Source organism: Podarcis pityusensis (assembly GCF_964106645.2).
Source record: "Podarcis pityusensis genome assembly, chromosome: 15".
In the NCBI taxonomy this organism is placed as follows: domain Eukaryota; kingdom Metazoa; phylum Chordata; class Lepidosauria; order Squamata; family Lacertidae; genus Podarcis; species Podarcis pityusensis.
This window is the reverse complement of record NC_138040.1, coordinates 16125345-16141101: the sequence shown is the minus strand read 5'-3', so window position 1 is coordinate 16141101 and position 15757 is coordinate 16125345. Positions and strand designations below refer to the sequence as shown.

The 15757-nt window shown below is 50.0% G+C and overlaps 1 protein-coding gene across 1 annotated transcript in view; it reads left to right on the top strand.

The window, feature by feature from the left end:
* FKBP6 (FKBP prolyl isomerase family member 6 (inactive)) overlaps positions 1-14181 on the top strand; it is a 30836-nt gene extending 16655 nt beyond the window's left edge. Inside the window, exon 9 of the mRNA XM_080984097.1 lies at positions 14095-14181. Within this exon, the coding sequence (XP_080840223.1) occupies positions 14095-14166 (72 nt within the window). The 3' untranslated portion in view covers positions 14167-14181. The remainder of the gene's footprint in view (positions 1-14094) is intronic.
* Positions 14182-15757: the final 1576 nt, after the last annotated feature.

The window sequence follows — 15757 nt, the reverse complement described above, 5'->3', positions numbered from 1 at the left end:
TGCAGAGGGTCCTCTTTCTCCAGGATCCTGTTGTTCTCAAACTGGGCAAAGTGGAGAAGGCCAGGAAAGGCATGAAGCCAGCCAGGTTCTTGGCAGTTCCAGGTCACGCTGTCTGTAGGCAATTACACCCACCTTCCTGCTCAAGTGCAGTGATGTTTCAGATGATGGGGAACGGGAGCAGCAAATTCTTGCCTTTAAACAAAGGGTCAGGTGCATCTGAGCTGCCTCACGCCTCTTCTCTGGATGAAAAAGGCCTCTCCCCACCTAGTTTGATAAAACAGAGTTGGAGGAATGCTGTATGTTTCTCCCCCCATCCTCTTCACTCTCCCCCCCCCCATTACAGGATCCATTTGTTTTTCATGAGCTATATTTGGGTGGCACTGGCAGAACCCCCAAACTGCTGAGTCCTGTTAAATCAATATTTTTTTTCCTTAGAAGGCGGAGGTCAGCATTACCAAGTAAATGGTAAATAATATTTTGGTTTAGCATAGCTGAAGGTTTTTCCACTGCAAATTCCCTCATGTCCAGCCATGGTAAATTATTCAGGTGGTAGTGGTGGTGGTTAAAGCGAAAAAGATCCTCTGCATTTTTAGGGAAGTCAAATAAAATAATAAAGGGGTCTTTGAGAGTAGCTCTTCACCCAATGTTTGTAAAGAGATGTCACTTTGAGGTGTTTCCACTGAGGTGGCAACAGGAGGGTCCACCCGATGCCCAGAAAGCTAGAGCTTCTTATGGACATTAAAGTAGCTTGTGGTGGCAAGAGCAAAGCATTTCTCTCTCAAACTTTATCTGGATGTAGAAAACTTCAAAGTGGGGATAGGGACAGAAAGATCCTGATGGAGGGGAAGACTCCCTCTTCCTCCCAGATAAGATCTGGATTGAATATCCTAGGAGAAATGGTTAAAACATTTGCTGCTACTTAGTTTAGAAAAAAACAGGTCATGGTAGATGTGTATAAAAAGATGGGAAAGTGACTAGAGATAGGCTTTTCTCCCTCTCTCATAATATGTACTATCATCTCTTAATACCGTGGGGTCATCCAACGAAACTTCACACAGCGCCTAGTTAAAACTATGGAATTTGATCCTTCAAAAAGGTAGCAATGATAAGCTTCTTGAGGCACAGTGGGAAACATGATGCTGAACTGGACTTTGTAGGTCTTTGGCCTGATCCAAGCAGCCAGGTCCTTTTTACATTCCTGCATTAAGCTGAGGTGCAGTGAGCACACATTGGCTCGAGACAGTGATTCTCTTTCTCCGTGCACTTCTTTCGGAAGGAGTATCTGTCTTTGTTCATGGCAGGTGTATGCTCATTCCGTTCTCTTTTCCTTCTCATTCTCTTTTATCACTGAAAGGGGATCCAACTGCTTCTGCAGACTTCTGCTGTGCTTTAGAAGAAACTGCTGACACTGGTGGTGCTTATCATCTTTCTTTCCACTCTCTCAAAGCCTGGCTCTAGCTGCAGGAGAGCAGCTATTCAGGGTGGGATCTGGGAATACAGGGAAGTGAGAGCAGGTGAGTTGCTGAATGCTGGAGAAGCTGAAACTTTGTCCCATCAAGCATCTCCCATTACAAAGTCCTTATTCCACTCCATTACACGGGTTCTGACCTGGCATCTGTTCTAGGGTGGCTAGAAGCTCAGGTTTAGCAATATTTCTCTTAATCTAAGGTAGCTGTTGGTTTTGCAAAGAGCTCTGCTTTGATGCAGTTGTTTTGCTTGTTTGTTTATACAAATAATGTATCTGGCCTTTCTCCCTCCGAAAGGATACTTCCAGTGTAAGAACAAACACAAAAATAAAATTAACAGCAACCCTCCTTCATTTAATGCCAACACAATTCAAGTCTAAAGCAGGGGGAAGTCAGGGCTAGCAATTAATAAAATTAAAGGGCAACAGAAGAAAAGTTTCCTTTAAAGAGAGCAACCTTCAAACACTGTCAGGAGCCGAGATGCTGGGAGTTGCAGGCCAACAGCATAGAAGGACCTGAGGTTGAAGAGCCCTGATAACTTCTGCAACACAGACAGGGCTCTGCGGCTGAGGAAGCCGTGTTGCATGTTGCCACAAACCACACAGAGCAACAGAACACACTAAAGGGCCACCACAGCTGCTCTTAAAGGATGCACAGATTCACATGGGAGGAGATGGTCCTTTGAAGCTGATAAACACATTGAGTTGCACTTGCAAATGAACTTGCAGGCAGCACAGCTGATACTGCAAAGAGGTCAGGATTTTAGCAGCATAATTTTTCACCAGTTGAAGCCTCCAAGAGATTTTTAGGAACAGCCCCACACAGAGCACGCTACAACTCAAATCAAGATGCAATTGATGCATTCAGGATCACGTCCATTGTAAATCGCAAGTGAAACTGAGCAGTGTAGCGGTCAAATACTAGTGTAAGGGTTTTCCTTCCCCGCTCCCCTCCCCTCTTGCCACGTTTTCACTATGGCTGGGGCAGCTCCCCCAACAAGGGCTGCGCCACCCCCACTGCCACCCTGGGTAGGTGACACTAGTAGTTACTCCCTCTAACTGAGAGTAACTCACTTGCTTTCCAGGGATGGTGGGAGAACCCTCTCAACAAGGCAATCTTGGGAGAAGAGGTATGGCAGCCAGTGGGCTGGCCTTGAGAAGACCTTCCACCCCGGAGGCATCTGCCAGGCCAGCAGAATGTATACAGGTCCTCACAAGTGCAAAACAGCTATGGTTTCTGCACCTCCATTGTTGAGTCCCCAACAACTGTACATTACATCCTTCTCCCCCTGCCCCCACAATACAAAAATTCCTGCATTTGGGGTTGAGGAAAGGGGGGGCCACAAGATGTTGGAAGTGTGGAAACAGAGTGGACATTCCTCTCCTAGCTGAAACTAGGGCAGCAATTCTGAGCGGTGCCCACTAAGTCATCCATTTTGCTGGAAGCCTCCTCGGTCCCCTGGCACAGTTGTAGGTTGGGTCTGCCCCAGGAGGGGAGTCTGGCCAGAAGCGGCCCCACTTATCCATGCAGAGGTGCCCCTCAGCCCCTGTCACACTGGGCTTGTTTCTTGAGAACAGCCTCTGCAGCAAGCCCCAAGTTTTGCTCTGCTCAGGAGGCTCCAAGATGCCCCGCGTTTCTCTCCTATTTATTTATTTCTGTTGGGAATGTAATAAAACTCCGTCAGGAAATGGAGCTGGTTCCATGAAATTCTCCACAGCCCACTGCTGGGAAGGCCAGACAAGGAGCCACTTTGTGTGAGGAGGAGGAGAGGCTTTGCTGCCAGGGCCAGCCTCTAGGCTGGGAGTTATTGGGGGGGGGCAGCAGCAGGCAAAGAAAGAAGAATCTGTGCTGCTGAACTGTAGCCGAACCCCACCCCAACTCCTCTTAACCCACCCCAGGCCCTACCACCGCTGCTGGATGTACCCCTGAGCAGGAGCTCAAGTCCGCAAGGTAGCAGCAGGGAAAGTTACCGTGAACAGCCTTGTGTGAGGGGCCTTGGATATTTATGGTGTCAAAAGCCAACCTGCTTGCCACTAAGGGAATTCCAGAGGGAAGGTTAAGAGCCTGGTTGCCCCCTGGGTCGTCAAGCTGGCCAAAAGGGACTTGCGGCAAACATCCCTGTGCCTAGCCCTCAGTCTCCATGCCCTGGATCTGTTTCGTGGGAGCATCTGGGAGGGAGAAGCGGGTGCAGGTTTGCAGCAGGGTGGGGCAAGTCGCATGGCGAGCACTCGGGAGCCATCACAAGAGGGCAGCCAATCCCTGGCAAGCTTGACACCCTCAGAGGCCACATTTCTGAAGAGTGTCCCAAAAGGAGATAGCTGTGCCACTGTGGCCCTAGTTTGATAGGAGGAGGAGAAGAGCTAATAAAAGCGTTTCCCACCCACCCACCCCCACTACTCAGCAAGCAATATCGTTAGCTGTAAAATAATTATTGGCAGAGGGAGGAAGCATGTGAGCCCTGCCTAATATTGAGGGCAAGAAATTCATAGAACAGAATCAGAATTGTAGAGCTGATAGCTTGTCTTCAGAAGCACTGCTGCCTCCAATGTGGAGGCAGGGCAGAGCCATCCAGGCTAGTAGCCATTGATAGCCCTCTTTTCCACGAATGTGCCTGATCCTCTCCTAAAGCCATCCAAGGTGGTGCTCATCACTGCCTCCTGTAGAAGCAGGTTGCCTCATTTAGCTATGCACTGTGTGAATAAGTCCTTCCTTTTATATGTCCTCAATCTTCCAGCATTAGGTAATAATAGACATAGGGCTTGTCCACACCAGAGCAAATTGTAAACTTGCCTTGGCTGGTCTTCCCATTAAGTAGGAGCGTCCAAGTGACATCATCCCCATCCTGGATCTTTTCCCCTTTAAGGGAGGGGGTTTTCAATCCTTGGAATGTCTAAATCAGGGGGAAACCCTGCCTTTAAAGCGGGAAAGGTTCCAGACGACATGGAGGTGCAGCCCACATTTTGGTCCCATGTGGACAAACCCTTAAAGCCAAGCTACGGGATGGAATGGGCTGCAGTTCAGAGGCAGGACACCCGCTTGGCATGCAGAAGGTCCCAGGCTCAATCCCCAATGGCATCCAGGTAGGACTAGAACAGACTCCCTATTTGAAACCCTGAGACGGATGCTGCCAGTCCGGCCGGTGTGGATAATACTGAGACAGGTGGACCAGGGATTTGATGCAGGGTAAGGCAGCTTCCCAAGAACCACATGGGTGCAGCTTTTGTTGGGCCATCACTTGCCCAGAAAATCTTACCACCCAGCAGACCAAACATCCCCCTGCAGGTGCCCTTGGAGCTTTGGACTACAGCCCTCAGCCAGTACAACCATACAATGGTGGGAGTTATCATCCAAAACCTCCAAGGGGCACCAGCTTGGGGAAGGAGGCCATAGATGATTTAGCCTGGCGCATCTGCGCCATGCTACAGACTTAAGCTGGCAGGATAGTCATTCCTTCTTCCCATGGAACCCTCCCAGTTGCAGTTCTGCGAAGGAGGGCTAGGAATCACGTCGGAGAAACCTTAGCATCAGGACCACCATTCCCAAGATTCTTTGGGTGGTGCTATGGCTGCTTAATGGGACGCGGGTGGCGCTGTGGTCTAAACCACAGAGCCTAGGGCTTGCCGATCAGAAGGTTGCCGATTCGAAACTGCACGACGGGGTGAGCTCCCGTTGCTCAGTCCCTGCTCCTGCCAACCTAGCAGTTCGAAAGCACGTCAAGTGCAAGTAGATAAATAGGTACCACTCCGGCGGGAAGGTAAATGGCATTTCTGTGCACTGCTTTGGTTCACCAGAAGTGGCTTAGTCATGCTGGCCACATGACCCGGAAGCTGTCTGCGGACAAACGCTGGTTCCCTTAACGGTCAGGGTTCCTTTTACCTTTTACCTTTTATGGCTGCTTATGAAGCCAGGCTCTGAAGAGAACCCAAGCCTCTAAAGCAAGCAAGTTGAATAAAGGCGCCTTATCACCCAGGGCGGGTGAAGCGGTGGATGGGCACAGAATCTGGTTTCACCTCCTGGCGGCGAAGCCCAGAGGCCAGCCGTGGGCGCACTCAGCCCCCTTGACAGAGGAGCCCTTTCAGCTCCGTTTAGATTGGAAAAGGGCCCCCGGCAGAGCTAAGCCAAAGTTCCTGCAGGACCTTTTTAACTGGGCTCGGAGCACAATTGGCCTTTCAGGTGAGGCGTGAGCTGTGGAGGGAAGAAAAACACCGCACTTTCCAGGGAGCCTGGTGAGAGGGAAAACAAGGGAGCAACTGGAAGGGGCCAGCTGGTTGGCAGAGCGGAGAGCCTCCTCAGCTGGGGGGGGGGGGGGGCTGGCGAGGAAATGGAGCTCTACCTCGGGAAGGTAAAAAACGCAGCAGGCTGCCTCAAAGGATTCTGCAGGCTTGGTCTGGCTCTGTCCTGCAGCGTTTTTTACAGCTCTAGGGATTCTTTTTGGGGGGTGGGGGTGCGCTTTGCATACAAAGCAGTGTATAAGGGGAATGGCTCAGGTTGACCTTCCTGCCCAATTTAGCTCTCACAGCTGCTAGAATTACTAAGGCTGCTCCTGCTGCACACAGGAATACTGAGAGGCCTCTCAGCACAGCCTCAGCAAGGGGGTGGGGGGGGGGGTTGATGTAGCTGAAAAAAACCAAGGTCCTTCCCACCAGGGGGTGCCTTGTGCCAGCAGCCAGGGGTCAGCTGCACATGCTCCGGCCTGACTCGGAGCCCCCTGTTTATTCCTCATTTTATTAATAACGCACAGGAAGAGTGGAAGAAAAGGGCCTCCCTGAGTTGCCAGAGGTGGCAGGAAAGCAAGGCTGGCAGAATTAAGTGGTCTCTTTGTGCAGGAGCAGCAAACCAGAGGACTGGGTGCCCCTTTTCATGGCCTCTTCTCACCTCCAAAGGTCTTTTAAGAGAAAGAAGTTCCATTTCAGGGCTGGGGAACCAGGAGTCAGACTTTACCTTTTTGCTCCAGGTGCAAAAATGTCCAAGGTTGCTGGCTATTTCAGGAGAGCAGGAAAATGCTTCTGAATACTAGTTGCTGGAAACCACAGGAGGGGAGAGGGCTCTTGTTCTCTGGTCCTGCTTGCTGGTATTCACAAGGGACATGTGGTCAGCCTCTGTGAGAACAGGATGTTGGACTAGAAGGGCCCCTGGCCTGATCCAGGAAAGCTCTTCTTAGGTTCTCAACACAGAGTTTTGCAACTGCTTTAGGAGTGCAAAGTCCATCTGCCCCATTCCTTAGAAGACCACCTCTGTTTGGAGCCAACGTAATAGCAAATCCCTGAAGGGATGCACAAAGACCCTTGGCCAGAGAAGTGGACACGGAGCAATGGATCCAAACTACAAGAAAGAAGATTCCACCTAAACACTAGGAAGAACTTCCTGACAGTAAGAGCTGTTCGACAGTGGAATTTGTTGCCAAGGAGTGTGGTGGAGTCTCCTTCTTTGGAGGTCTTTAAGCAGAGGCTTGACAACCATATGTCAGGAGTGCTCTGATGGTGTTTCCTGCTTGGCAGGGGGTTGGACTCAATGGCCCTTGTGGTCTCTTCCAACTCTATGATTCTATGATTCTAACATTTTGGAACCTACGCCTCTTTGAAATTGTTGCCTTCCTCTTGTCACAAGTTCTGGACCCAGGAAACAGCCACAGACAGGACTTTCACCTTGTGAGAATTCAGCTTATCAGGTGGTATAGAAACAGTTTTAATAAATAAACAAATTACCGCGTTGAGGTTTGTTGGTGTTGTTGTTTTTTACAATTAAGTGGTATATAAATTTCATGAAACAAACAAACAAATCTTGCTCCCAAAGAGTCCAAAGATTTCACACTTCCACAATTCAGAAAGTTGCACAAGAACCTTGATGCTGAAAGCAAGAACATTTGGGGTCCATCTTGGCTAATGTTGGACCTCTTACAGGTGTGGAATAAATTCCAGGGTCCAGCAGAAACTGGGCAGCTGAGAGGCACTCTGCCCATACTCAGGGAACCTCCATCTTCCTTCTTAGGCCCCACATTTCAGAGAGCAGTTTGGACCATTCCCAGGGACTGGGATACATGGTATGGAAACATGCTCTGTATTCTGTGCAGTTGGAAAGCTGTGTGGTTGATGCAGCTTCAGGAAACTCTTTACACTGGTATCTGGACCCCCGTTTTGTTTCTGTGCAAGTCAGGTAACTAGGAAATGTAAGAGGTCCCTTTGCTTAGCACACAATTGCCACTGGGCTCTCTTATTCCTCTGCCCTCCTGCTTCTGCCCCAGAGTCTCTTTCTGATCACCTCTTTCTTTCCCTGCCCCACAGCATTGTTCCCAGGTGCTGCTGGAGCCGCTGCCGCCTCTGTGTTTACCTGTGCTGCCACCTGCCTGTCCGCAGAGAACCTGATCTCTGCAGGGCAGCCTAGTGTTGCTTCCAAAGCTGTCCTCCCAGCTCAGCTTTCCTTCCCAGTGCCAGGACGTTACAGGAAATGCCAGTAAGCTTAACACGCCCCCTGGCATAAAAATAACGGCAGCTTGGATTTATGGCTGGCGGAGCTGCAAAGTCCTGCACTCGGTTCTCCTCTCATTGGGCTGAGGGGACAGAGAACCACCTGAGCTGCCTGGAGCTGCCCTAACAGTGTGTGTTCTGCAGCCAGGATAACCCTTTCAGGCCACATGCTCCATCCCACATTAACCCTCAGAGTTGCTGCAACGCTGCAGCTGAGAGAATGAGCTGTGAACCAAGAACAAAGGAAGCTGCCTTATACTGAGTCAGACCATTGGTCCATCTAGCTCAGTATTGTCCACTCTGACTGGCAGTGCCTCTTTGGGGTTTCCCAGAAGCACTCGACTTCCCCTGTTGGACACAGACACTTTGCCTGGAAGGGTCAATGGAGTGGCTTGGGTCCAGCAAAGCAGGAGCTTTGTTCTGCAGTATTTGGAGTTGAGCTGGGTAGCCATTCTGTGACTGTCAGGAGCCTCTCTCTGGCAGGCAGGAAATCCACTGGTGCAGTTTTTCCTACCCCAGTATCTTTTTTTTGGGGGGGGGGAGCTTCTCTGTTTGTTTTATGTGGCACAGAACAAAGCTGATGAGGCAGCAAATCTCAGCTCTGCCTGGAATGTGTGCTTGTTTCTCAAAGGTTTATCTTGCATATGCTGTAGGATGGGGTGATGGTAGAGGACTGCAGACTGTTGGATGTTGGATGATTTTGTTTGTTTGATTGATTGAATTTCTATCCTACCTTTTCATCCAAGGAGCTTAAAGAAGCATACATAGTCCCTTGCATTTTCTCCCCACAACAACCCTGTGAGGTAGGCTAGGCTGAAAGGCAGTGACTGGCCCCCAAGGTCACACCCAGGGAACTTCATGGCTGAGTGGGATATTTGAACCCTAGTCTCCCAGCTCCTAGCTGACACTCTAAACACACACACACACACACCTGCAGTCCAGCCCACAGTCTTGGAGCTGAGAGGTTGCCATTGTGTTCTGCTGCATATGAAGACCAGGACACAGAGCCCTCCAGCTCTTTTGGACCACCTGACCAGCCAGCACAGCTGTAGCTGTGAATCGTGCATTGCACAGGATTGGGCTAAATGACCCTTTGCATCCTTTCAGCTCTACAATTATATACAGTGATACCTCGGGTTAAGAACTTAATTCGTTTTGGAGGCCCATTCTTAACCTGAAACTGTTCTTAACCCGAGGTACCACTTTCGCTAATGGGGCCTCGTGCTGCCACCGTGCCGATGCCATGCGATTCCTGTTCTCATCCTGAAGCAAAGTTCTTAACCCGAGGTACTATTTCTGGGTTAGCAGAGTCTGTAACCTGAAGCATTTGTAACCCAAGGTACCACTGTAATCCTATGAGATACTGGGACCAATTGGAGTGCACAGCCATGCTGCCCAGGGGCTGATGGGAGTTGTAGTCCGGAAGAGCGGGAGGGCACCTGACTGCCCTAGATTATTGTGGCTTTGCCTTGCCTTCTGAGTTCAGGATCCTTGCTTTCTCTTCCTTCCTCCTCCCTCCTCCTCTGCATAAGCTTGCTGGCTCCTCACAGAGCACTGCCTCTGGTAGTAGCCCTTTGAAACTTGAACCCCTCCCAGCCTCTCTCTCCATCTATTTCTGTGAAATTCCAGAGGAAGATAAATTTATCTCCCAAGGATCAATCTGAACAAGTTCTTCCACCTCAGCTAGAGCTCCCTCGCTATGAGTATGATGGATGCAACTCAAGCTGGGGCAGGTGCAGACATTTCTGGAGGGGCAAAGCTCCTCCCTAGGGCCAGTTTTGGGCTGCTAGGGGTCTAGAGTGCCATCACAGGCATTCATTCAGGGGCTGGCTTGACTGGGGTCCCCACAGCCCAGCCCACCAACTTTATCCATCTGCCCAACTCTTGTCCACCAAGTTGGAGCAGCCAGGCTCCTCCTTCCCCTGCAGACTCAACAAATCTTTGGCATCAATCAGTGTTGGCCAAGTGTAAGTCATAGGAACCAACCTTGTGCTGAGTCAGACTTGCGCTGAGCCTTGTGCTGAGTCAGAATGACTCTACCCTGGCTGGCAGCAATGGCTCTCCATTGAGGCAGAGGTCCTTTGGCCAACCCTACCTGGAGATGCTACCAGGGACTGAACCTGGGACCTTCTGCATGCGAAACAGCTTCTCTGCCACTGGGTTGCTGCCAATCCCTGTTAAGTCAGGAGGGCAGGCAGAGGGTGTTGCCATATGGACAAGGATGGGATGGCTTTTCTCTGCTTTTATATCCTGTCTCAGATGCGACATTTGAAGGCCTGCAGCACGAAATCATTGCGGGTTTGTTCCAATGGATATGTAAAATGCAGGAGTCCTCCCGCATTATCACCTCTTTGGATGCCTGGCCCAGAGTCCTCTTCCCCCCTTGTTGTTGTTGGCATCCATGTGTCTTGAGAGACAATGAAGTGTGGTCAAACTGCTGCATTACCAGCACTAAAGTGACCTCCCTGGGGCACAGTGTATACAGAGGTCCTGGGCTGCCCAGATGACAAGACCCCCCTCTTGGCCTCGCTGATGTGGTCCAAAGGAAGTCAAAGCAATATGTTTGGCACTAGCGTGGCTGCAGGAGTTCCCAGAAGGAGGCATGCAAGGCACCATCTTAGGGACTCCACTCTGTATTTGTTACTCCTTAGCCTCCCGAAGGCATCCCAAAAGGTAGCGGAGGTTTAGGACCAGAGTTTTCCTTCTAGATGAGCTACCTTCCCAGGTTGATAAGCCCCATCTGCCCCTCACTTCCCTCCACAGCACATTCAGACACCACCTTCTTGGTCATTGGGCCCACTGTTGGTCTCATCGCTCAGTGTTCTGAAGCCTGGCTTCGCATGCAGAGGAAGCCCCTCACTTCCAAGGATTTGAGACCCATTGGCTACCCTCCCCTGGTTTAGCTGGTCAGTCAAAACCATTCCTAGGGTGTGCCCCCTGTCTCATGCTGACAGCTTTTAGGAGCCACAGGTGAGTGCAGGGTGGGGACCAAACTACCCCAGAAGAAGCACAAAGTGTTCCCCAGAAGAGGTACCACCCTTCCCCTAACACCCCATACACCCCACCCCCCTCTTATTCATAGGTGCTCTTTCTTCCTGGCATTCTGTTGCTTGCCACTATGCTCTCATTGGAAAACATGGGAAGCTGTCTTATGCTGTCAGACCCTTGGAGTCTTTCTTGCTCAGCATTGTCTGCACTGACTGGCAGCAGCTTTCCAAGGTCTCTTTCAGCCCTATCTGGAAATGCCATCAGGGAGACAGAAGCTCCTGTATGCAAGGCAGCTGAGCTACAGCCTTTCCATCCTTTGGTTCTGGCCTTCTGGTACCTCTTCTGGCCATGCCACCTTGCTTCTGCTTGTACTGTGCTATTGCCTCCCTCTTTTCCTTCCTCCCACCAATATTCCTCAGGACGCTGTCAAAAGGGGGCAAAGAGCAGGGCTGGATAACACAAGGGCCTCAGTCTGCAGGCTTGCTGGAGGCAGATGGAAGAGGCTCGGCCTCCTTCCTCTCAACTCCAACGCATGGCTCTGCCGGGATGCCTCCCGGTCCAATCCTCCCTCCTTTCCGCGTGCAGGTTTCCAAGCCCAACCAGCAGGGAGGAAGTGAGCTGCTGCACAGGCGCCAGGAACCACAGTCTCCCGGCTTCCTGAGATACAGCCTTGCCTGCGTCTGCTGCCCCTTCCATCCCAAAAGGACTCTGGGCAGGCTCCCCGTCCGAGTTCTATGCCTCCTTTCTTCTGTCTATTGATATTGGAATCCCTTCCAGGGCTACGAAGAAAGGTGATCTGTCCCTCCACCGAGAGCATTTTGCCTTTCCCCGAAAGACTTCCAAGCCTGGCGAAGGGAGGGTTGCCGATGGGAAAGGGGCCATTTCAGCAAGCAAAAAACTGGGCTGCTCCCCTGAGACGGGTTGTACATGCAGCCAAGACCCTCTCTAGAGCACCTTTTCCCAACCTGAAGTTCTCCAGATACTTTGGACTGCAACCCTATCAGCCCCAAGGCAATGATTTGCCTGTGGAGCAGTTATATAGCAAGGAGCATCATCCATCCCGCACTCATCCTGACTTGCTTGCAAGGTGCTTATATGTCTCCCTGTTTGTCCCACACTTTTTAAATGCTTGATGGTCTGGAGGCAACCTTTGTCTTCAAAGGTTGAGCTGGTTTCAGGGGCTCTGAGCCAGGAAGAAAAGCTGCTTCTGGAAACAGCCTCTGAGTGGTGAGATAGAGATGGACGATGACGTGAAAAGCAAGTGTGTAAAAGAAGGAGTGTCAACAAGTGAGGCTGGTCACACTCAGGCCCAGGTACAGTCCAGGAGCCCTTGCTGCCCCTGTTTTCCCTGCAAGCCCCGCAGCTCATCCTGCTGCCCACCACCCTTTTAGAGGGTTACTAGGTCTGGTTGGGGCCTCCTGGTGTTGTCCCAGAAACCAGGATGTGTCTGGAGATGTGTGCCAGCAGCCATAGGGCCAGCTTCCTTCTGAGATGGTTCCTGCCTAAGGATAGGGCAACTCACATAGGAGCAGAGACAGTTAACATTTGGAGCCAGATGAAAAGGGTTAGTAGCCTGGAAGCAAGCAAGGGAGGGGGGCCAGCAACCTCCCTCAGCCTTGGGGTCCTACCCCCCACCCATGCATTTGGGGAGCAGCCCCTTTGAAAGGGTCCCAAGGGGATGTGTGGCGTATGAATGATGATGGTCTACCACTCTGTGCCTTGCCTGATAGCCTGGCTTGCGAGTTTAAAAGCGCGCATTGACTCTGAAAGCCACATGATTACTCTTGGCCAAGCCTTGGTGCCTCTGGCCAAGAGCAACAGTTTTACATATTAAAGCTAAATTAAATTAAAAGGCATGCATTTTGTGTTTGTGTGTCGTCAGGAGCCTGTTAACTCTTGCCTGCCTCAGCAACGCACAACTTTCAGAGAGGGGCAGAGAGGGTTGGTCTCCGGCAGCTAGAAGATCAAAGACTAGTGGAAGCGCTTCCTCACTCCAGTCCGTGGAAGTTTATGCCATTGTTACCATTCATGGCAGCCTCCAGAGCGAATAGTTGTTTTCAGGGGTCCCAGCACATTCCCCGGGGTGGTTTCCTTTGAATGATGTCACTGGAGAGACTTGCAGTATTTCTGTGATGCAGTCCAGCAGCTTCCTAGGGAAACATCCAATAGCCTCAGAGAACCTGTCAGGACACTGTGGCTCCAGAAGTGCTCATCTACTGCCCTCTTCCATATACACATAGGCAACTCAGAATCATAGAATTGGAAAGGATCCTAAGGGTCATCTAGTCCAACGTCCTGCAATGCAGCACTTCAGGGATACTATCTGACAGACCTGACATATTTTGCCATGCTTGAAACATCTCTATTTATTTAGTTCCTGTGGCAATATACTGCCCTGGCTTATTAGTTTATTAATCACATTTATATCCCACCTTTTCTTCCCCTCCCAAAACGTCAAGGTGGCTCATTCTCTCCTTTCCCCCATTTTATCCTCACAATAACCCTGTGAGGTAGGCTTAAGCTCAGAGACAGTGATTGGCCTGTGAGTTTCGTGGCTGAGTGGAGATTTGAACCTGGGTCTCCCACGTTCAGCCCCAGGGCAGCCAACATGATACCCTCCAGATGTGGATGGGCTCTTATAAGTCCCATTCGTTCCAGCATGGCCAAGGGTGATGGGAAGTTTTGCAGTCCAGCAACATCTGCAGGGGACCAAGTTAGCTACCCCTGCTGAAACCACAGCATGCTCTGAGGCTTTGAAACTCCCTCCCTAGCGAAGTCAGACTGGCTCCCTCCTTGCTGTCCTTCTGCCAGCAAGTGAAGACAGGCCTTTGGGAACTGACTGTGTTGGTTTTTTAAGGAAAGGACTTTTAATACTGCTGCTCTGCTTCTATTCTCTGCATTTTAATTTTAAATTGCTTTAATTCTGTTAGAGTTTAATTACTTTTTAATGGTTATCTTTTATACCTGCTTAGCTTTTATTATTTCTTCTGTGTTGCTTTAAGGCACCTTGAGTCCCTGTCTGTGGAAAAGGAATAATAATAGTAGTAGTAGTAGTAGTAGTAGTAATAGTGGTTTTCCAATTCCCCCCCTCAAAAAAAAATAGTGTTTATCTTTGCAATGTTATCTTCATTGCATGAAGTACCCAGGAATGTTTTTGGACCCACTTTTTTCAGCAGGACAGAATGACTTTATCCGTCCCGCCTGATCCATGGGATGGCGCCATATTTGAATCTGACGGGAGAAGGTGAGAGAAAAGCAGGTCCTCAGTTGCTCCCCAGCATCAGGTGTCCTAGGTGCTTTCAAAAGACTTGCCCTGCCCACCTGCCAGCTCGCTTACTCAGCTCCCTGCTTGACTTGCAGATTTCTGAATAAACAGCTTATAACAAAAGGCGTCCTTGGTCTCCATTGTTCTCTCTCTTCAAGGAAACTGCATTCCCCTGAACTGAGATGTTGCCTTTTGTGTGTGCCTGTGGAGTGGACACCACAGGATCTCTGACAGCTGCCATAGTCACTCAACCAGGCTTTGAAATCAACATAGCCGGACATGTTTCTCTGGGGTCCGTCCAACAGGCAGAGATGCCTTTGCTGCTGGTAGCCAGTTCTTCCTAGAAGGGACCACGCACAGGCAATGAAAGGATGCCCCCTCTCTCTTCCCCTGTGGGAGATCCACTTATTTTTGTGGTACTTTCAAGACAGAAGTAATGGCACAAAGCAGTTGAATCCAGAGCGCAAACAGACTTCTTGACTTTCTGCCATCTGTGGAAATTGTGGGACCCAGACTCAAAACGATCCAGCTTCTGCCATCTCACCAAAATGTTGAGTGAAAGGGCACCTCACAGCCTCACAGGTTTGGATTTTAGGCCACATCTGAGGTTTTCTGGTGAGGCTGGACCAGGGAGGCACCTGAAAAATCAGTGTGATGATGGGGATGGCTGAAACCAGAGTTTCCCCAACCCCAGCATTTTGGAGTGCTCAGGTGTGATTTAGTGGAAATTGTGAGGGATTTCAGTTTAGCATTAACCTACCAAGTTAAATATTTGGTGCCCTTTATTTGTAAAGGTCCAGATTTCAGCATGGGTAGTCAAATAGTCAGCCTGGATAGCTCCGATGGTTAGAGTGTGGAGCGGATAATGCCAAGGTTGCAGGTTCAATCCCCATATGGGACAGCTGAGCTGTTGCTTGGATCAGAGCTGCCATACGTCCAGATTTTCCCAGACATTACCGGGATTTCAAAGGCGGGATTGACGTGGGGGGGGGGGTGTCTGAAAAGTGGCTCCTTGATTTGGATCTTAGGCAATCCAATTTAAAAACAAAATAAAAAAATTCCTTCCAGTAGCACCTTAGAGACCAACTAAGTTTAAACTAAGTTTATAATTTTTTAATTTTGTTTCAACTATGGCAGACGAACATGGCTACCTACCTGCAATTTAAAAACCATGGTCTTTTGGCTCAACAACTTTGGGGTTTGTCTTTAAAAAGTTCAACAACTTTCAGGGTGTCCTGAAATATGGCAACCCTAGCTTGGGTGTCAATCCACTCTGGAACTATGGAACTCTTTGCTGCAGGAGGCAGTGATGGCCACTAACTTAAAAAGAGGACTTGACAAATTCATGGAGGAGAGGGCTATTGATGGCTATTAGCCATGATGGCTGTTAGGGGTGCCAACTTGAATAAAATAAGGGGTACCAAGTAAGCCCTGTCCCACATGATCACATGAGGCAGCACACACATGCCATTTGTATGGCAAAGCCCATCAACTGGGGGGGGCTGACCCCCTCAAATATTTTATGGGGGGGTGAAGGGACCTCAGCTTCTAGGTCGCACTGCATCCTACACATC